Source organism: Echeneis naucrates, chromosome 6 (assembly GCF_900963305.1).
Source record: "Echeneis naucrates chromosome 6, fEcheNa1.1, whole genome shotgun sequence".
Classification (NCBI taxonomy): domain Eukaryota; kingdom Metazoa; phylum Chordata; class Actinopteri; order Carangiformes; family Echeneidae; genus Echeneis; species Echeneis naucrates.
The window spans coordinates 15,490,881-15,510,873 of record NC_042516.1 but is presented as its reverse complement, the minus strand read 5'-3'; the positions used below and the strand labels follow the sequence as shown (position 1 = coordinate 15,510,873).

Here is a 19,993-nt window from a genome sequence, read left to right as displayed (position 1 = left end):
ACATTCCTCAGAATAAATTGGGAACTTTTAAACCTTAAAGGAGAGGCCGTATCAATGACTTACACAGCATCTGATTATTTGCCAAAATATGATGTTGAAATACCTTTTATGGTTAGTCAGACTCCTGACTTTCATGGAAAGACTTTGCAGTGGGTACACAGTGAGATTTATGTTTGGTTCAAAGGCATAACAATGATTAGAGAATCATTAAACCGTGATCAACTTACAGTAAATCCGACTAAGAGTGGCTAAAGGAATTTAAAACAGACACAAATATTAACTTTTTCTGTTTTTAAATTCCCATGCCTATGCCCAGCAAAACTGTGGACTGGCATACTAATTCTTTGTCATAAATCATAGCAACTGAAATGGGAAAACAGCAATAATCATGAAGTCAGTGTTTAAAAGATGTTTTCTCACATTGTTTCTCAAAACTTTACAGACAGATTTATATCACAAACCTTTTTAATGGGACCAAAATAGACTGATCCAATGTCTTTTTAATGGCTATTAACTGTTGGAGGGTCAAAATGCATTTGCAATCAATTTGGACGGTTATATATTCTGTCTAAGCAATGTTTTCAATTAATAGTGACAAAGAGAAAAAACAGCAACTTTAATTCACCCAAGTGGGCTCCCTGGGCCAGTGCAACACAACATATATATATATATATATATATATATATCTGTCCCATGGAGGATTGGCCCCTGCACTCAGCATCCCATCCCACCCCCTTTCCACTCACACACACTCCTCTGCCTTTGACTCAGACGCATCAAAGACTGAGCTGAGGAGACAGAGCTTTACTGAGGAATGGACATAACAAGCAGCGGCAATAAGATCACAAAGTTTGGTGGAAGATTATCAGTTCATACCTACACCACCTACTCCTGCTGAAGACAGATAATCCTAATTTTGTGCTTCAAGTGATCAGAGGTGATGGTTTTGTGACAACACATGTACAACAGAAGATTTTAAAATGGAAAATTTACTTTTTCGCCACAAAAACTGCTGGAATATTATTTTCACGGTATCTGGGATTGAATTCTTCTATGGTAAGTTTGAGAAAACACATCTGGAGAATTAATGGCTGAGTCTACATAAATACCGTGAGGATAACAGGCCTGTTGCGAATAGTTATTTTTCTTTAGCATTGAAAAAGATTCTTGTTTTATTTTCCCTAGGCAACCTCTATGTCATGTTCTTTACAGACTTCGTGGATTCCTGGCCTTCTATTTATTATAGCTATTTTTGAAGAGCATGCTCTACAAATGGGATTTTGAATCAGATTGCTAATGTTCAATGACAAAACTGAATTATTGGTCCATTTTAAAATGTATGGGCCTTTAATCATTTGTGAAAATGGCCACATATCCCACAGCTAATTAAAAGAGTTGAGCTGAACGGATGTAAATGATAAGTTTCAGATTCTCAGGACCTTGACATAAATAAGTCTCTACCACAGCTGTTTTTTGAGAGGAGTCGGTGGTAATGTATTGAGGCACGCTGCGCCGCAGGGGTTTGGCTGCTCCTCCACAGTTCAACAGTGGCTCTTAACCTCGAGGTCGCCTAGGTCCTCATGTTTCATACTGGCCAGTTCTGTCTGCTTTCGAATGTAGATTACATTTCTCGACAAAATCATCAGTCTTGGAAGAGTAGGATCAGCCCATTATCACAACCCACACACCCGAACGCCATAATATAGTTCTTCCTCCTGGAGTAGCAAGATTGGACTTACTGTCCAAAATACTGCTGCACGAAAAAGTATAATATTACGACCCCCCCCCCCCCCAAAAAAAAAATGTTATTAAAAAAAATAATAATAAATAATATATATATATATATATATATATATATATATATATATATATATATGTTTTTGGGTCCTACTATTGCCCAGCTGCTGGCCTTAAGAAGGATCAAACCTTTAGACGTTTCAAATTTACAGCCTTCAACTGGAGCCCTCCCACACTGAAAATCCAATTATTTTACTAAAACCATGACAGTCTCCCCTGGCTCACTGGGAACCTATAAAACTGTAAAGGCCATGCCAACCATAGTTTGTTTCTGTAAAAAAAATAAATGGTCCTGGTTAAGCTGACATTTTCATTTCTACATGTTATATGATTTTGTTTACTTTAACTAGTGTTAGCAAATATACATAAATTACTATTACTAGTATTATTCCACATTACTGTTGTGCTTTTGTTTTCTTGTCCCCCAAAAAACAGAAAATTGTGATAAAAACTAATTAAATATGGTTTTGTTGTCCTCTCCATCTGATTTTCTTTTCCTTTTGGCTCCATCTACCCCACTTTACCTCCCCCCTCTCTGTTTCTGCTTAAACTGCAACTTCTACTTCTGAAGCAGGCTTTTAAACGCTTCTTTGTTGCATTCTTCTATAACTTTCAAAACGTCACATTATGGACCTCTCAAGTTCTTTGCCTCCACCTTCCCCATACACCTACCCTGACACCAACAATGCCTCTGTGCCCTCCTCCTCTCCTTCCATCTCTCCATCACCAAGCCTGGCATCAACAGCTCTTTTCTGCTCACTCCTCTCCCTCCTCTCGTTGCTGGGCATTACAGGAAACCTCTACACATTAGGCCTTCTACTGAGGCGCAAGAGAGGCAGAAGGCATAGAACAGGGCCGGCCTGCTGCATAATTAGAGTACCCTTACCATTCTGCCTTGCCAACTCCTCTTCCCCTTCCACCTCCCCTATGTCCTCCTCCTCGTCCTCCTCCTCTCTTCACCTCCAGGTGCTAAGCCTTGCTCTTGCAGATCTGCTCTACCTTTTCACTGCTCCCTTCATTGTGTACGACAGTCTGGCATCTGGTTGGGCTTTTGGTGAGGTGGGCTGCCGCCTCCTGCTGAGCCTGGACCTCCTCACCATGCATGCCTCCATCTTCACTCTCACTGCCATGAGTCTAGACCGTTATCGGGCTGTGGCTCACCCTCTACACACCTCCTCCTCCAACTCCTCTGGCCTGCTGCGTGTAGGCCTGGCATGGGGACTGGCTGTGGCTCTCAGTCTGCCTATGATGATCACCCTGCACCTCGAAGATGGTGAGAACCAGGAGGGCCAGCTGTGTGTGCCAGCATGGGATGAGCAAAGCTCAAAGGCCTATCTGAGTGTGTTGTTCTGCACCAGCATCCTTGGTCCTGGGCTGGCCATTGGAGCACTTTATGCCACTCTGGGACGCCTTTATTGGGTGTCTCAGACCCGGCCTGCATGGGCCACTGGAAGTAGCACTGCTTGTCCCCCCCGCGCTCCCAAACCAAAAGTCCTGCTCCTCATCCTGGGTATTGTCCTGGCGTTTTGGGCCTGCTTTCTCCCTTTCTGGATCTGGCAACTTCTGCCTCTGTACCAGCCTGACATGCTGCGAACGGTGCCAGTCGGAACACAGGTGACTGTGAACCGTATCCTCACAAGTTTGACCTACGGAAACTCTTGTGTGAATCCATTCTTCTACACTCTATTGACTGGAAAAGGAAGACGCAACCGGCAGACGCAGACATCAGCAAATCTGCTCTGCCGCAAGAGCAGCCCATTGCAGTAGTTCTGTGGTGCAGTGTGTGTTAATTATAGAGACAATGTGAATGTGTACATATAAGTGTTCTTAACAGTATGCAAACATTTTAAGAAGTACTTTACATGAATGCTTTATGGTACCAAAGACCATTGATTAGGCTTTAGCCTGAAATTAGGAAACAGAATGATAAGAATGATAGCACTTTGTGTAAATGCTTTGCGAATGAACAAAATTTCCTATTAGGAGATTAAATAGTAATGATATTTGAGTTACCAAAAATAAACAACAATGTCTATAATGTATTATCGAATTTAGGTTTAAAAACTTTGGTGATTATAGAAAATTCTCCAATACCTGCAGTGAACAAGTTTACATGCAAAATATGGTTCCAAATGTTTATCTATATATTATAATTGTGACTGCGATGTAATACAATCTCATTTTTACACAAGTGGTTACTATGGTAATCCTTGTTATTTCTATAGCAATTGTCTGGTTAATACAACATCTGGTTAATAGAAGAGCAGAGTTTTATTTCCAGAAAAAACCCTGATGCACTTCTGCTGGCTTCAGAGAAACGTCAAAGAAAATGTTGTCTTTAAACAACTGGTTGTAACTGTTCTGGGCTTTGTTGGGACATTTTTCTGAGACATTGTTTGTTGATGTGATTAATTATGTCTGAGCAGGTCAAGAGCCATTTGCTTGCTTCCCCTGACCCCTGACACATCTAAAACGATTCCCCTTTTTATAACCACGACCTGCATGTTGGGTTTAAAAATGTATAATTAATATCAATCATGCATTGCTTGGCATGGCCTTCTCTTGTCTTGAGTGTAATTGATGTTTATATTGATGCAAATAATATAGCCTTGTATGAAGAGTATGCTTTCTGTAATTTGCTGTGTTACTGAATGTTACTTTGGCCAAGCAAATAAAGCAAATAAAGACCACGCACGACAGCTATAAGGAATAAAAGTAAGGTGAAGTGAAGCACTTTGGTGTATAACCACCCCCCGTAAAAAAAAAAAAAAAAAAAGAATAAAACCTGCTTCGGGTCTTTGCGTTGCATTCACATTCTCGTTGGTTTGTGTGTCAGCAACTCTTGCAGGTTTTCCTGCTCTTGTTTATATTCTTGCTGGCTGGTGTTTCTGTGAATCTCTGTAGCAACGGGCTGTCTCTGACTGTCCGACTCAAAGACTGCACTGTACTGTATCGCAAACCCTGCTGCTCTTTGACACAGTTGAGCAAATATTGTTGTTTGACAGAGAGGAGTAAAGATGGGATGAGAAGATGGGACAAAAAGGGTGGGGTGGTATCACATGAACATGGTGCTTTGGTCAGAAACGTGCCATTTATTTATTTATTTGGTACTGAGGCGGTGCAGTTGAAGAACTTGACCCTACTATTGTGACTTTCAATTTGGTGTAAACTGGAGGAAAAAAAAAAAAGTTTTTCCCCAAAATACACTAGAGATCCATTTTTTTCTCTTTTATTGGTACCCATTACACATTTAAATCTACCAGTAATTATCTTTGAGAAATATTGTGCTTATGAAAAAGAGACTTAAGAGATTTCTGATAATAAAACCACAGAGTCCTGGAAAGGAGAGGGAGAAGCATCACTAATCCCTTACGGTTTTTTTTTTGTTTTGGTTTTTTTTTTTGCTGGTCGTTAAGATCCAATCTCAAGTGACATATCTCAGCAATAGTGCTTTTCTTTGCCCACCTGAATCACACAGAAGGATCATTAAGCTCCATTAACTATGTTTTGACTAGACATTCAGTAACGTCTATGGGTACATGCTCTTATTGACTTATTAAGGTGATTTCATTTTAAATTCAACATAAAACGAGACATGGGTTACGTGAAGTCTGATTTATTTCAATGTGTATAAATTGATGACATGTAGGAACATTCGTTGGGGAAAAGCATAGGGGCTCCTTAGAAGTCCTGCAAGGCTTGACTGCCATGGTAAAACCAACAGGTTGAAGAAACACATACCAAAAGCATCTGTCAAAGGATGTGGTGCTTTTCTTTCTACTGTGATGCCATTATTTCTGCGGCTGTAAGGCCCTTCTGTAGTCGATGCTGCCTGCCATGTGTTTCCATTTACCTGGCCTGGTTACCTCTGAGCTTAATGCTCCCACTGCAGTTATCATCTGGAGCCTCGTGCGGTCACACCACAGGGGGAGCTTCTGTTGTGAAGTTAATGCAATATCCATTCACCTTCCACAGACAACTGAGGCCCTCTCACAGCACATTTGTCCATTTAAATGGAATTTCTTGGAGACAAGAAGTAGTTTCATATAAACTTTGAATCAGAAGCCCTCGTATGATGTGGGTGATTTTTGAACCCCTGGGTCATACCATAATGACACAAGAGATGGAGGGTGTATCTTGTGTAAAGATGAATTTCATCCAAAAAATACATATCGCGGTAGTGTGGATATTAAAGCACAGAGAGGTTGTTCAATTTTTGGAGTTGTCGAAATGGACAGCTTTTGGGTGTCTGTGTATTCTAAAACTCAATATATCAGATGATTAAGTCGTGCCTCAGGTCAGCGGGGATGACTGAGTGTTTGATAAACCTCAAATACACAGTGTTTGGTCAATCCAACCAAATGGATGGAAAATATTGTCTCAGTTGGCAGACTGGCTGATCTATAAACTCTGTGTTGTTTGTATTAGTAGTTGCCAGCACTGGCCAACTTGCTCCAATCATAACTTTTGTCCTCCTGAGCAGCAGAAGCTTCGGATTCAGGCAGTGTCCTCCTCACCGGTCCGTGGGGAAAACACAATGCCAAATATTTCCTTTTGGGAGCATCACTCTACCTGAGAATTTCATAAAATCAGCACATGTCCTTTTCCTGGAACTGCCATGCATCTTTCCATTCCAGTACCCCTCACCCCGCCCGCAAGGCTCTCTTCTTGACCAGTGTTTGAGGCTGCTGCAGGTGCCCCTCCCCTGGGCAGCCCACTCAGGAAAGCACCCCACTGCTTAGACGAGACGAGGCTGCAGCCTGGGCCAAATTCCCGCTGTGAGGTGTATAAGAGGCTACCATTCTCTCCAGACATACACAAAAAAGATTCCCTTTGCACTCCTCCTCTGCCTGCCTTCTGTAAAATTCAATCTTCCCATCTGTTTTTCCTCTCTTAATCATTTTTCATCGCTGTTGCACTTTCTGTGTCCCCTACATATTTATTCCTCAGCAGGGTCTCACCTTCGATGAAGTTAATGTTTATGAAGTTCACTGCACATTTTAGAATTATGAATGACAAAAACTATCATTCATCTTCGAGCTTTTAACGTTTGTCAAATCACAGCCGCATCTTTCAAATGTATTAGTTCAAATTTCACAATGGTGGCACACGTAGTGAACACAATATAAAAATAAAAACTGCTTGCAATTACTGGTTTGACAACAAACACTGAAACTAGACACACAGTGTTTCTTTGTTCAGCCCATGGTAACCCCACACGGAGGCACCCTCCTCCCCAGCACATCCTCTGACTTCACACCACAGTGTCAGCCGCCAGGATCAGGCCAGACCAAGGCTTGTGGGCCGGGAAGGCCGGAGGTTACATCAACTGACATACGCATTACCGTTCGCACTTCAGCTCTTACGAGGAAAGACAGTAAATATGGCACGTCTACCTCTCTCGCTCGTTCTTGCTCTGCCTGTGTTTCACTGTTTCTCCGTCCTTTCATGCCTCCTCCTCCAGAGCCATCCCCGTCAACTCAGGCGTCAGAGCTGCCCTGACCTCTGACCATCTGACTCCTAACTCAACTGAACCCTTTGGTTGGTTCATGCACGGAGGAACATGGCTAAGCAGGGACATTATGCATTATTATGACACTGTGTTAAAGCTGAAGAGATTAGTTGATTCTTTGATTTAGTGACACATTAATTCATTAGATTAGGTTGATTGTTTTCTGCATTTTCAAGAAAAACAAAATGGCAAGCATGTTTCCAGCACAACAGATGAAAAACTTTTATGGCTTCGATGCATTCTACACAAAGGATTGCCATGGTATTGCTATGAGTGATTTAATTGAATATTTGATAAATTCAAAGTTTAATTCAAGATAGTAAAGTTAGGGCTTTAAACTGGTTGGTTCAACGGGTAAAAATGGCACATCACTACATGTGTGAGGTAGAAAAATAAAAAGTTAAAATGAGACTGCCATCTGCAGGACAAATAAAGGGATGAATCTGTGAGCAAACCAAAGTTTGACAATATTCATTCTCCCACTCAGGTTGTTCCTCTGCCTGTTTCTGTGTGTTGGCCCCGCAATGGACTCCACCACCCTCGCCCAATGTGAGCTGGGATTGGCTCCAGCAACCGCTGCGATCCAGAAACGGATAAGCAGTTGAAGATGAATGAATGAACGAATGATTCTCCCACTAAACACCTCACAACCGCCACACTGCCAAATGAAGAAAATGGTTTCCTTATGGAAAGAAAAAAAAAAGGTTTATAAGTCAATATGTCATAAACATTCAAATTTATTTTCACTCAGTCTGCATATTTTCCTGTGTGACAGTACGGCCACATTAATAATTCTGTTCCTCAGACAAGTACTTTAACTCAGTTAGCCTTTTGGGGTAATACTGTTGTTGTACAAACATGAAAGCTTATATAGTTGCACGTTTTTTCAGCTCTGGTTAAAGATTTCATAGTTAAATAAAATGGCTGCAATTGTTCCCTCTTTCTCTGTTACACAACATGTCCATCCACTTGTCCGCCTTTATAGAGATTGAAGTTCCAGCTCAAATGGCCCGGTAACTGACCCATCCTAGTTACAGTGTCCCCAGAGGACAGGGCACCTCCCACCTTTAGGGGCCACCACAGCAGAATAAGCTCTTCACTCAGTCTCGAGGACAAAATTAAATTTATTCGAATTTTGACCGTTTTAGAGGCAAGATTTTGAATTTAAAATGCTAGATCGAGGAAACGGAATGTACAAAATGTGAACACTAAAACATGTAAAATCACGAAAATAGATTTTTTGAAAACTCAAGATTACTCACTACTTGAGTCAATTAGTTCAGTAAAGACACAACTGAAAACTTAAAACAGTAGAAAAGGTATTTAGTTGCCGCAGCAGTACCTTCATTCATAAATAAAAAAAAAATGTAAAAATAACTTGGCACCAATAGATGAGCATGAACAAAGCTAGTGTTGCAAATGGAAACTAATACGGATCCTTTTAAAGACAAAAGCCATTTCCGCTTACGCACACACGACTGACCTTGATCCTAATCAAACTCATGAAAACAGAGTTTTGCAGACCGTTTTCAACACCCTGCAGCACAGTACAAAAGAAATTCAAATAGGGCCTCTGGTTCTTCAATCTGTTGATCCATGTTTCCCCCACAGAGAGCTCTCACCTTCCACAGAAACCTGCACCTCTTGGCTGTGTCTCTGAGCTCCAAGGTGGTCAGAAACTGAACACTTGCCAGATTTACTCAGAGTAACCGAATACATGAGAGCAGACAGGGATGTGGATCCCTGACAGTCTTTAGTATGAACCAGGGCCTGTGGCTCAGGCTCTGGTTCTGGTTCTGGTTCTGGTTCTCTTCGCAGAGCACATTGTCAGCTTACAGCTTGACAGCTGTGTTCACACTGGTAGATGTGGAAGGCTTTTAGCTTGTAACCTCTTTGCCAAAGAGACGTCAATGATCCAAACAATTATAGAAAACAAGTCACCTTAAAATTCCATGGACAGATCTTGTTTTCAGATTCATTGTATATATATATGACCTATTTACTTTTAATTTTTTTATGTTTTCACTTCATAATGCTGCAATAATGCTAATAGGAAAAATACTGTACTAACAGTCGATAAAGAACTTGTGATAGTACCATAGTTTAAAAGTACTACAACTAGTCTTCAATTGTTCATGCACAAAACATCCCAGACAAGTTAGCAAAACACAAGTTTACACTTTTGTGTTTTTGCTGCCATTTTCATTGATACAGAAGGTTAAACAAGTGTCACACCAAGCACAAGCCAATGAATAAAGTAAATCCTGACACATGGGACGTGCATTTCCCAAGATTAAGCTTCACATATGAACAAGCAGCGTGATTCCTGAGACTTACCTGGTCTGGATGTCCCGGTCTGGATGTCCCGGTCTGGATGTCACAGTCTGGATGTCCCGGCCTGGATGTCCCAGCCTGGATGTCCCGGCCTGGATGTCCCGGCCTGGATGTCCCGGCCTGGATGTCCCGGCCTGGATGTCCCAGCCCTGATGTCCCGGCCTGGATGTCCCGGCCTGGATGTCACAGTCTGGATGTCCCGGCCTGGATGTCTCAGTCTGGATGTCCCGGCCTGGATGTCCCAGTCTGGATGTCCCGGCCTGGATGTCCCGGCCTGGATGTCACAGTCTGGATGTCCCGGCCTGGATGTCTCAGTCTGGATGTCCCGGCCTGGATGTCCCAGTCTGGATGTCCCGGCCTGGATGTCTCAGTCTGGATGTCCCAGCCTGGATGTCCCAGCCCTGATGTCCCAGCCCGGACGTCCCGGCCTGGACGTCCCAGTCTGGATGTCCCGGCCTGGATGTCTCAGTCTGGATGTCACAGTCTGGATGTCCCGGTCTGGATGTCCCAGTCTGGATGTCCCGGCCTGGATGTCTCAGTCTGGATGTCCCGGCCTGCCCTCGGACCTGCAGCTTGTCCTGCGGCTCAGCCGTCCTCCTTCAGCGGACACACGATCGCCTCCTCTGGGGGAACTCACCGGGGATGATGGTGAACTGATGAAAGCCTCAGGTGAGGCAGCAGAGGCATCACACATCAAACTTTCTTCTTTTTCTTTTGATGAAATTTAAAACAAACACATGTTAGTATCTGGCGTCCTCTTGTGGTTTTATTGCCAGAAACAAGTTTAACCGGAGGCGGAAACGGCGCAGCAGCACGAAGCTGGAGCCCAAAATACTGTTAGCTGTGCCGGAGTCGACCGGTCGGTCCTTCACGCTTTTCTTTGCGGCCAGGAACAAAGCTAGACAGGATATTAATGTCATTTTGTGGGACCCAGAACGGCGGGTGAGCGTCTCAAACGGGAGTTATTGTGTATTTTTCTGTTGAATTGGAGCGACCGTCCAGATGCTGTCAGTTAGCCCACTAAGCTAGCTGACGCTGCCAGTTTATGGAATCATGGCGGACTGCTGTCGGACCGCTGCTGGTCGGAGCTACCTTTCTTTTGTTTCATGTCAATAAGAAGAAAGATGTATCCGGACGTGTGTTTACACGAAACATAATGATACATGAATATTGGGGAAAACCAAGTAAAGCTTCAAAGTGTAATTTCTTCACTCCAACAATAACATGGCCATTGTTTTCGGTTAATCGCAGGTTGTTGTTGTTGGGCGGTTTGTGTCGGAAATAAAAGCTCGATCGTTAATCACACGCTCCGTTTTGTCTCCCCGCTTTCATTATATCTTATTTGCCATCTCAGTCGCCGCAGTAAATGGGACCAGCCCGGTCCAGGGTCCGGTCCCAGGTCCGGTCCCGGTGGGATGGGAGAGGGTGAGTCTGCACCGACCGGAGCTCTGGATGCTGCCGCTGCGGTGGCTGCCAAGATTAATGCCATGTTGGTGGCCAAGGGCAAACTCAAGCCTTCACAGATAGGAGCTCCGGGACTCCCTGACAAGGTAAAGAAGTCATTAAAATGAACATCATACAGCCTGTGAGCTACCTTTATCAGCGCACACACAGGACTGCCATTTCCGCTTTGGTCCTGTCAGGATGGGACAATGGTGGAGTGCATTTATTTCGGTTAGGTGGCCTTAATGAATGGAGCTTCAATCAAGAGACAATAGAAATTAGTCAAACACTAGAATTATTACTGTAACATCAACACCACGGTAAAACAACAGTTTAATATCTCTTTATTTGTTTTGCAAATCAGTTGACCCGACTGAATTTTGGCAATACTAGATTAACAGTATTATTAACAGGATCAATTTGATGACAAATTAATGAGATTTAGATTTTACCTTGACGCATAACCCCATTAATATTAAGTTTGCACAGAGTTTCTGATAAGCCGGAGAGAAATATGACTTCATAGTTAGCCCTGGTTGTCAAAGGACATTGGAGCTGAAACAATGTTACCACTGTGTATAAGTATTCTCCATTTCTATCATTATGTTGTGGCACAAAAAGCTATCTGCTGAAAACTCTTAGTGTCTATGCATCTCAATTTGTTTATTTGAAATGTTAAGTGACTCCTAATGGGGTTGAAAGCATCAGTTGCAAAATTAGTACTTTTACCACAAATGCTCCACATGTTTTCCTCCAGTATTTGTTTACCTCGGCTCCTTACTCAGGTTGTGGGTGCCGGGAAGCCTCCAGTCCCAACAAAAGCCAAAGACGACCTGGTCGTAGCAGAGGTTGAGATCAACGATGTCCCAATAACCTGTCGAAATCTCCTGACGCGTGGGCAAATGCAAGATGAAGTCAGCAAAAATATGGACAATCATTACTTAGATTTAATTTTACCAACACATTTATATATTAATAATTTATATGTTTTGTGTCTTTCACATGGTTGATCTCCAGATCAGTAAAGTTAGTGGTGCTGCAGTTTCAACCAGAGGGCGTTATATGACAGCAGAGGAGAAAAGCAAAGCTCTCCCAGGGTGATGTCTCTTATTGTATTTGTACCAAATCATGAAACTACTTTTTTGGATGTACCACACTGCTGTATTAACAAAACCTTGCTTCTTCTCTTTCTATACAGTGATAGACCTCTGTACCTTCATGTCCAAGGGCAGACAAGAGAGCTTGTTGACAGTCAGTATTTTGTCATAGTTTAAATCAGTAATTAATATGTCTTCATATAAACTGCAATTGGACTAATTATTGTTGCTCCTGACTCTCTAGGAGCTGTCAATAGAATCAAAGAAATAATCACCAATGGTGTAGTGAAGGCTGCAACTGCCTCATCGTCATCGTCGTCCTTCTCACCCAGTGGGGCTTCAGTCACAGTTTACCAGCAGCACAACCCGACTCCACCCTCACTGCCCCCCATGACCCATCACAAACCACACTTTCAGTCAGGGGTAAGACAATTACCTTTTGTAGTTTTAATGAAGTAAGATGCCACCATGAAACCACCTTAAAATTTACATTAATCCATAACTATATTAGTCTTTACTTCCCTTTCAGTAGCAGTAATTTAAACATTTATGCTATTATGTTGTCTGTACTTTCAGATGCATTATGTTCAAGATAAAGTCTTTGTGGGGCTGGAGCACGCTATCCCAGGGTTTGTGGTCAAAGAACGAGTCGAAGGTCCTGGATGTTCATATCTGCAACACATTCAGGCTGAGACAGGGGCTAAAGTCTTCCTCAGAGGGAAAGGATCAGGTTGTCTAGAGCCTGCCTCTGGAAGAGAGGCTTTTGAACCCATGTACATCTACATCAGGTGGGTGTTTTTCAAAGAACTTAGCAGTTAATTGCAGTAATATGAGCGAGCCACAAATTTTCCTTTTTTTCCCAGTCATCCTAAACCAGAAGGACTTGCTGCAGCCAAAACCTTGTGTGAGAACTTGCTTCAGACAGTGAGTAAACTCTACTTACTGAAATAATTGTCTTTGCTTTCCCATTTAAACTACAACTGTTTCTTGGTACAAGCTTGTATAATTCCAAAGGTCACTTTACTGCTGTGTAAGCTTCAGTTAAACAAATTGGTTGAAAATAAGCTTTAGCACTGATCACTAGGGGTGTCACAATCCTAATCATGAATCAGACTGAAATAACATTAGGATTTCAACCTTTGAAACCAAAGGAAGATTTAGCCACACCTTCAATGTCATGTCCTGAAGGCAAGACTACATCACCTCCTCTTAGCTGAATCCACAGCCAGTGAAAACACCATGGCAAACTCTGATATGGAAGACAAATGAACCAAACTCCTAACTCCCTCCTGAAATCACAGGTTTGGAAATATTGTTGCATGCATGTAGTGTACTCCACAGGTAACATGACAAATATGGCAGGACATCTCCACAGGCATCATCAAGAAGTTAACCATTAAAACAACACTGTTAACACAGTCAATGCTTCCATCCTCATTTAGAGCTAAAATCTCACAAATTTCAACTTGCGCTAAAGCAATAACTTGCTATGACAAGCCTTAAATATAATGCTTATCTTTTCTGTAGGTCCATGCAGAATATTCTCGCTTCCTCAATCAAATGATGCCATCACAACAAGGTACACAACAATCAGTTGTCTTTCTGTCAATTTCACTTATCATTTTGCATAGTTGTGGTTGTTCTCAGATAATGCGGTAAAGTTCCTAATCAGACATACTGATGTGATTTTGGAAGTCACTGAGAAAGTTTAATTTGATCTGTGTCCCTTCTCTTCCTCATCTAGGCTTTGTGCAGCCACCAGTGGTGAACGGGATGCCTCCTCAGCCTCCATACTACCCCCCTCCTGGATACCAACCAGGCTACCCCATGTCAGCACCCCCACTTCAGCCACAGCCAGTCCCTCCACCTTACACTGCCCCCCCGCCAATACCACCTGCAGCACCCACAACTGTGCCCCCTCAATACCCCCTTCACCCTCCACCCACTCCAGCCCCCAACCCCACTCCAGCTCCTGTTCCAGTTTCAGGCACGGTGCCACAGGTGAGGCCGAGGCATTACATCTTAAATTTAGTTCAACAAAAATATTTCATTCAGAAACACATATTTGATATTTACTTAAGCAGCTTTCAAAACAATAATAATAATTTCTTTCCTTTTCTATTCTTTTCTAGACGCTTCCTCCTGTGCCTTTTCCACCATCCGCTTCAGCGCTACCCAAAGCTCCCCCTCCTGCCACCCCAGCCAACCCACCACAGAAAAGACGCTTCACAGAGGAGGTACCAGATGAGAGGGACAGTGGCCTGCTCGGTTACCAGGTGACAACAGCTCCTCAATACTTATTTTCCAACTTGTTTGTGTTTTTTTCCCCCTTCTGTATATTCATTCAATCAGCTTGATCAGTCAATTATAAACCTGTGATAAGATTCTCTCTTGCTTTGCTGTCTGGATTCAAGATTCCTTTCCTCAAATGTTTTATGCACAGTGGTTGAGATAGGATTGCCTGCCAGTTCCCGTTCCTCATTTTCAATTCACTTATGTTTCTGCTAATATGGAGTTTCAGAAAAAGGTATACAATTTCTAATAAGCTTTAAGTGTCTTTTCATATTGAACAGCGGAAAAATGTCAGTATAATCACACACTTGTGGTAAGCTATAACTTACATTGCCAGGTTTTGTTTTGTTTTGTTTTTTTTTTTTCCACTTTGACCCTTGGAGAGGTATATTATTACAGATTAAAGTGTCAGGACAGGGTTCAGTAGAGGATATCTGCTAATCGCGCCTGTGTGTTTTTCTGCTCATAGCATGGACCCATTCATATGACTAATTTAGGTGCAGGCTTCCCAGTGGGCAGCCCAGAGACAACAGGACCCCCACCACCGAGTTCCTCTGGCCCGCCGAGTGAGAGGGACAGGTAGACAGAGTTCTATCATAATGTTCAGATTAATGAAAACTTTGAAAGTGTGCAGTGGTCACACCATTTCTCTCTCTGTTCTCCAGTAGGCAGCTAATGCCTCCACCACCTTTACCTGTGAATGGAGTGAGACCCAAGATGGAGGAGAGAAGGGCACCGCAAGGTCCCGTGGGTAAGGGCATTATCTTGTGGACAGACAAATCCCTGCCCAAATCCAAATCCACATTTCCTGACTGTGGCCTCTTCCCCCTTTATAAGCTCAGCCTGGATCTATTCACAACTTTAATGTAGAGCTACAGAAAGTAAAACGTCAATCCTCCTCCAAGCCACTGGGCTGTCTCAAATTCGATGGTTATACTTAAGATTGTTCAAGAGGTGTTGCGGTTACATACAGCCCCAGCACATGTATCAAGACACAGTTGGAAATTCAAAAGAATAAGCTTTCTCATTTGGTTTTGCACAATCAAGGCCCCTGTTGTGGATAAAAGCATCATATTCACACAGTCACAAACTCAAACTGGCCTTTATGCTTCTTATGATTCTTGCAGGGTTCTGCAGCTGTGACTAGAAAGCTGCAGTGAGGTGGAGCTATGACTCAACATCTTTTGTACATTGTAGAGATGTCTGATAAATCGAGTCCACCTTAACATCCCGCTCTGATGACATCATCAGTCTGGAGTGTCTGTAGTTAGTTTGATTTCTGTACTAACAAAAATCTCTCCTGTTTTTGTGTTTTTCTCTTTTTCTCTGTGTTTTTCTTCTCTTCCATGTATCTCTGGTGTGATGCTGGATACTGATTGGGGGTGGGGTACGACTCGTCTCGTGACGCTGTCCTGCCTCGATTGGATGGCCAAACACTGTCGCTCCCCACCAACCAATGGCTACTTTCGAATGGCTGCCCCCTCTACTCTCCTGATAAAATTGATTTAAATCTATTAACTCTTTATTTCTCCCAAAATGTGTTTGGAATAATTATGTCTTACCTGAATTAAGTTGCTGCTGTTTTGTTTTTTGTATGTCATGTGCCTTTCTCTCCCCATAATTCTCTCCCTTCCATCCCAAATATCCTGTCTTTTCCTTTCTTGTGCTTGTCCAACCTTTTCTTCTTTCAGAGCCCACAGTGAAAAGATTGAAAACAGGTTTAGTAGCATACACTGGTGACTCTTCTGATGAAGAGGAAGACCACTCAACTTCCAAAGTCTCTGGGCCAGGTAACCCCGGGGCAATCCCCCCCACCGCCACCTCTTCAGGCTGGACACAGGGCTATCGCTGCCCTCCCCCACCACCCCCCCGTGCAAAAACACAGCCACAGCAACAATCGATGCCTTTCTGGATGGCACCCTAAAGCAGAAAAATCCTTAACGCCCTCAGTGCTTTCTTCCAAGTCTTACAGGATGGTCCCCCAAAGCCCATCTTTTTCCAGCAGCATCACACATTAATCACACAGATGATGACTCATAAATATAAGTTGGTCAAATTTAAATACTGGGGTCCAAGGGGATACTATAATGTTTTGCAAGACTCCTGTTTATTGCTTTTTTGTACACACATTATAGTTTGAAGACAAAGACTTGTAGGACTCGTACACCAAACAATTTTGTGGATGTTTAGATGGTCAGATTAGCAATATTCTTCGGTCTTCAAATTTATTTTGAACACAGTGATCGCTCATGCCAGGTGAAGTGTTTGTGTCTTTTTAAAAACAAAATCACATGGCAATGATGATGCACTGACCACTTTCAATTTTCTCCCAAATTTCTTACTTTTCAGCCCCTTTCCATGTGACACCATGCTTTCCTATGCTGCTTTTTTTGTACAGATGAAATTGGACTAAAATGTAGGATAATCTATTGAAATTTATTTCATGCCTTTGTGAAATAAATAAACATAATTTATTGCATGGTTGAGCCTGTGGTTTATCGCACTGTATGATTTCCTCATGAAAGTCTGTCCAGACATAAAGATCATAATGTACCAAGTCAGTCACATCTCATCTGCAGTCATCCTATTTGACTGCAGAATTTATTACAAAATGGTCTACTTGTAAATTTAAGCCTGAAAGAAACTCAAAATTCTGCAATGAGCTTCACTGTAAAGTATTAAGAATAAAAGATATTCTTGTTTCAAAAACTATGCTCAAAAGCTGTTTAACAATATGACATATGTAATTACACTGTTGTTAGAGGACAAAGCTGAAATGAATGTGCACACTTTCATATCATCTCGATCTCGGGCTCTCTTGGAGGGTTTTTCTTGTTATACTGACCAATACGGCTCTCCATGACTGGCCGGAAATGACGGATCAGGCCCTGTTGATCCAAAATGTTAGCTGTTAAAATTTAAAATTAGTGTTTGCTTGAGTTTACAGCCTCAGGAGCTGTCATGCTGAACCTCATTTAAATGATTTATATTGAAACTGTTGGGGGGGGGGCAAAACAATACCTGCACAGGCCAAGCGGCTCCATCCCCCAGGGCACAGATTGTGTGTCCCTCGATCTGCTTGCTCAGCTCCCAGATCATGTCAATCTCTGAGACTGCTGCTTCTCCTCGCACAAACCTCCACATCATTTTATCCATCCAATCCACACCTGACAAAGAGAGACAGGATCATTAAAATCTTGTCACTTTCACAAAGTTGCAAAAAAAGAAAGAGGGCATGGAGATTGACTGTAGAACAAGTGAACTGCTCGGTTCGCAGCAGTTGAACAGACATTGTTCAGTTCCTTACCCTCTCTGCAGGGGGTGCACTGGCCACAGCTCTCGTGCTTATAGAACTCAACCAAACGTGCAATGGCACGGATCACGTCAGTCTGAAGGAAAAATACAACAAACAAATAACCACTAAGATCTGATTGGAACTGAAGGTGCAGTGCATTGTGCAATTATTCAGGATTTACCGACTTATCCATGACAATGATGGCTGCAGTTCCGAGAGCAGTTTCTGCACGGACGAGGTCGTCGAAATCCATCAGAACATCATCGCACACATGCTGAGGGAGGATGGGAGTGGAGGACCCCCCTGGGATCACTCCTAATAGATTGTCCCAGCCCCCCCTCACTCCTCCTGCACCAATCACAGAAGAGGAAAGAAGATGGAAGAGGATGTCATATCAACATCTCCCAGTAAACCAACATCAACACAGGAGAAGTGTAAACACACACCTGCATGTCTCTCTATTAGCTCCCTCAGAGGAATAGACATCTCCTCCTCTACTGTGCATGGTGTGTTCACATGACCGGAGATGTTGAACAGTTTGGTCCCAGAGTTCCTCTCCCTCCCAAAACTAGCAAACCAGGCTCCGCCTCGACGACAGATTGCAGGTGCCACAGCGACTGTCTCCACATTGGAAACTGTCGTTGGGCATCCAAACACCCCTGAAGGAAGAGAAATGCATAGGCAGCGAATAAACACCTAAAGGCTCGCATTACATTATAAAGCAATTATGCTTTAATTGAACCCACAATTAACTGTTCTAGGAAACCAGATGAAGGAGACTGTGGAGCCTTTACTGCACCTATGTCTGCAGGGAATGGTGGCTTGAGTCTGGGTTTCCCTTGCTTTCCTTCGAGAGACTCAATGAGGGCTGTCTCCTCCCCACAGATGTAGGCTCCAGCTCCACGCATGACAAACACATCAAAGTCATACCCAGAGCCACAGGCATTCTTCCCTATGAGCCCGGCTCTGTAGGCCTCATTAATAGCCACCTGTTTGAAGACGACATCACCACAAATAAGGCAGCATAACACAAATCATAACACAAAGCTGTTCCTCTGAATAGTTATATACCTGTAGATTAGATGACTCATTGTAAAACTCCCCTCTGATGTATATGTATGCAGCATGGGCACCCATGGCTGCTCCCGCCACCAGGCAGCCCTCTATCAGCTTATGGGGGTCGTGACGCATTATCTCACGGTCTTTACATGTTCCAGGCTCCCCTTCATCAGCATTCACCACCAGATACTTAGGCCTAGGACAGATGGGAGAGGGAAGACGCAGAGTGCACAGATGTATTAACAGTGTGGATTGATTAATTTAATACAGATTTTAATTTATTTATTTTTGCTTTTTCCTTCTTTCCCCTACCTGCCATCACTGGGTTTGTTCATGAAACTCCATTTCATTCCAGTGGGGAAGCCCGCTCCTCCTCTGCCCCGGAGCCCTGAGATTTTAACCTCATTCAATATCCAGTCTGGTCCCTTCAGTATGATCTCCCTGGTCTTGTACCAGTCTCCTCTTTTTAGTGCTCCCTTCAGTCTGGTACACACAGATGATGCAATGAAAGATTGTTTCCATTAGTTTCAGGTCATTAGACAGCAGACAGCTTGTAAATTCATGTGTTTTACCTCCAGTCATGACGGCCATATAAGTTAGTGAATATTCGATCTTGGTCATTTAAAGGGCCAAACTTGGTCTTTTGTGGTTTCACCTGGTGACAGAACATAATATGAAAAGTGTGATTCATTTTATTTATTTATAATTTTTTTACACACTTGATCGCAGTAGTTGACTCCTAATTTTGCATCACATGCCAGCTTGTGCTGTTGGTCAGAAATGTGATTATATATGTGTACTAATGAAATAAATCTGCAGTGCTTTTATAATAATGTCAATGAGCACTTTAAAGAGTTCAAATACGCCAAATAAAACTCACCCTGATTGTCAGTCTCAGTGTGTGTGTGTCTGTACCTGTGGCTGAGCCGCGGTGCTGTAGGTAAGACGCAGGCCGATCTGCCGGGCCAAAGGGCCACACAGTATCCGCGGGGGCAACATCCTGCAGAGGAGGCAGACCGTCGAGTTGTTTCAGCGGCCTTCCAGAGGTGTCTCCCCACTCAGAGTGCAGCTTCTGTTATGGAGGGAGCAGCTCCATCTGACCTGCTGCTTTAGCTTCATTAAACTAAGAGGATTAAACACGTCACATCCGGCCGGTGCGACCAG

At 43.0% G+C, this 19,993-nt stretch overlaps 3 protein-coding genes across 6 annotated transcripts; 2 read left to right on the top strand and 1 right to left on the bottom strand.

The window, feature by feature from the left end:
- Positions 1-2,424: 2,424 nt before the first annotated feature.
- uts2r3 (urotensin-2 receptor 3) lies at positions 2,425-4,228 on the top strand. The gene has a single exon (XM_029505052.1). The coding sequence runs from the start codon at positions 2,425-2,427 to the stop codon at positions 3,562-3,564; it is 1,140 nt and encodes a 379-aa protein (XP_029360912.1). The 3' UTR covers positions 3,565-4,228.
- Positions 4,229-10,450: 6,222 nt separating this feature from the next.
- On the top strand, positions 10,451-17,151 carry khdc4 (KH domain containing 4, pre-mRNA splicing factor). Of its 4 annotated transcripts, none has more exons than XR_003840870.1 (14): positions 10,451-10,585; positions 10,998-11,193; positions 11,872-12,000; positions 12,104-12,183; positions 12,285-12,337; positions 12,428-12,606; positions 12,760-12,971; positions 13,047-13,107; positions 13,711-13,762; positions 13,928-14,184; positions 14,316-14,459; positions 14,973-15,054; positions 15,141-15,226; positions 16,167-16,224. XR_003840870.1 is itself a non-coding variant. In XM_029504858.1 (14 exons), the coding sequence occupies exons 1-14, from the start codon at positions 10,557-10,559 to the stop codon at positions 16,397-16,399; spliced, it is 1,821 nt and encodes a 606-aa protein (XP_029360718.1). In that variant the 5' UTR covers positions 10,451-10,556; the 3' UTR covers positions 16,400-17,151. The 4 variants fall into 4 exon arrangements, 3 of the variants coding, with proteins under 3 accessions (XP_029360718.1, XP_029360719.1, XP_029360720.1); XM_029504858.1 differs by having other exon boundaries at positions 14,945-15,054; positions 16,167-17,151; XM_029504859.1 differs by having other exon boundaries at positions 14,945-15,054; positions 16,048-16,315.
- LOC115045260 (NADH dehydrogenase [ubiquinone] flavoprotein 1, mitochondrial-like) lies at positions 16,445-19,828 on the bottom strand. Its single transcript, XM_029504861.1, has 10 exons — positions 19,745-19,828; positions 19,402-19,484; positions 19,142-19,312; positions 18,842-19,025; positions 18,570-18,759; positions 18,217-18,429; positions 17,952-18,118; positions 17,783-17,864; positions 17,497-17,642; positions 16,445-17,363 (listed from the first exon to the last, which is right to left on the bottom strand). The coding sequence occupies exons 1-10, from the start codon at positions 19,826-19,828 to the stop codon at positions 17,268-17,270; spliced, it is 1,416 nt and encodes a 471-aa protein (XP_029360721.1). The 3' UTR covers positions 16,445-17,267.
- Positions 19,829-19,993: the final 165 nt, after the last annotated feature.

What these genes read in the sequence shown, in the direction of transcription:
- khdc4 (XM_029504858.1), top strand. Translation starts at nt 10,557, where the DNA reads ATGTCATTTTGTGGGACCCAGAACGGCGG. An exon ending in AAAAGCAAAGCTCTCCCAGG is followed by an intron (nt 12,184 to 12,284) that starts GTGATGTCTCTT and finishes CTTTCTATACAG; the next exon opens with TGATAGACCTCTGTACCTTC. An exon ending in GTGGCCTGCTCGGTTACCAG is followed by an intron (nt 14,460 to 14,944) that starts GTGACAACAGCT and finishes TTCTGCTCATAG; the next exon opens with CATGGACCCATTCATATGAC.
- uts2r3 (XM_029505052.1), top strand. Translation starts at nt 2,425, where the DNA reads ATGGACCTCTCAAGTTCTTTGCCTCCACCTTCCCCATACACCTACCCT.
- LOC115045260 (XM_029504861.1), bottom strand. Translation starts at nt 19,828, where the DNA reads ATGTTGCCCCCGCGGATACTGTGTGGCCCTTTGGCCCGGCAGATCGGC. An exon ending in AACAAACCCAGTGATGGCAG is followed by an intron (nt 19,026 to 19,141) that starts GTAGGGGAAAGA and finishes CATCTGTCCTAG; the next exon opens with GCCTAAGTATCTGGTGGTGA. An exon ending in GCTAATAGAGAGACATGCAG is followed by an intron (nt 18,119 to 18,216) that starts GTGTGTGTTTAC and finishes TGATTGGTGCAG; the next exon opens with GAGGAGTGAGGGGGGGCTGG.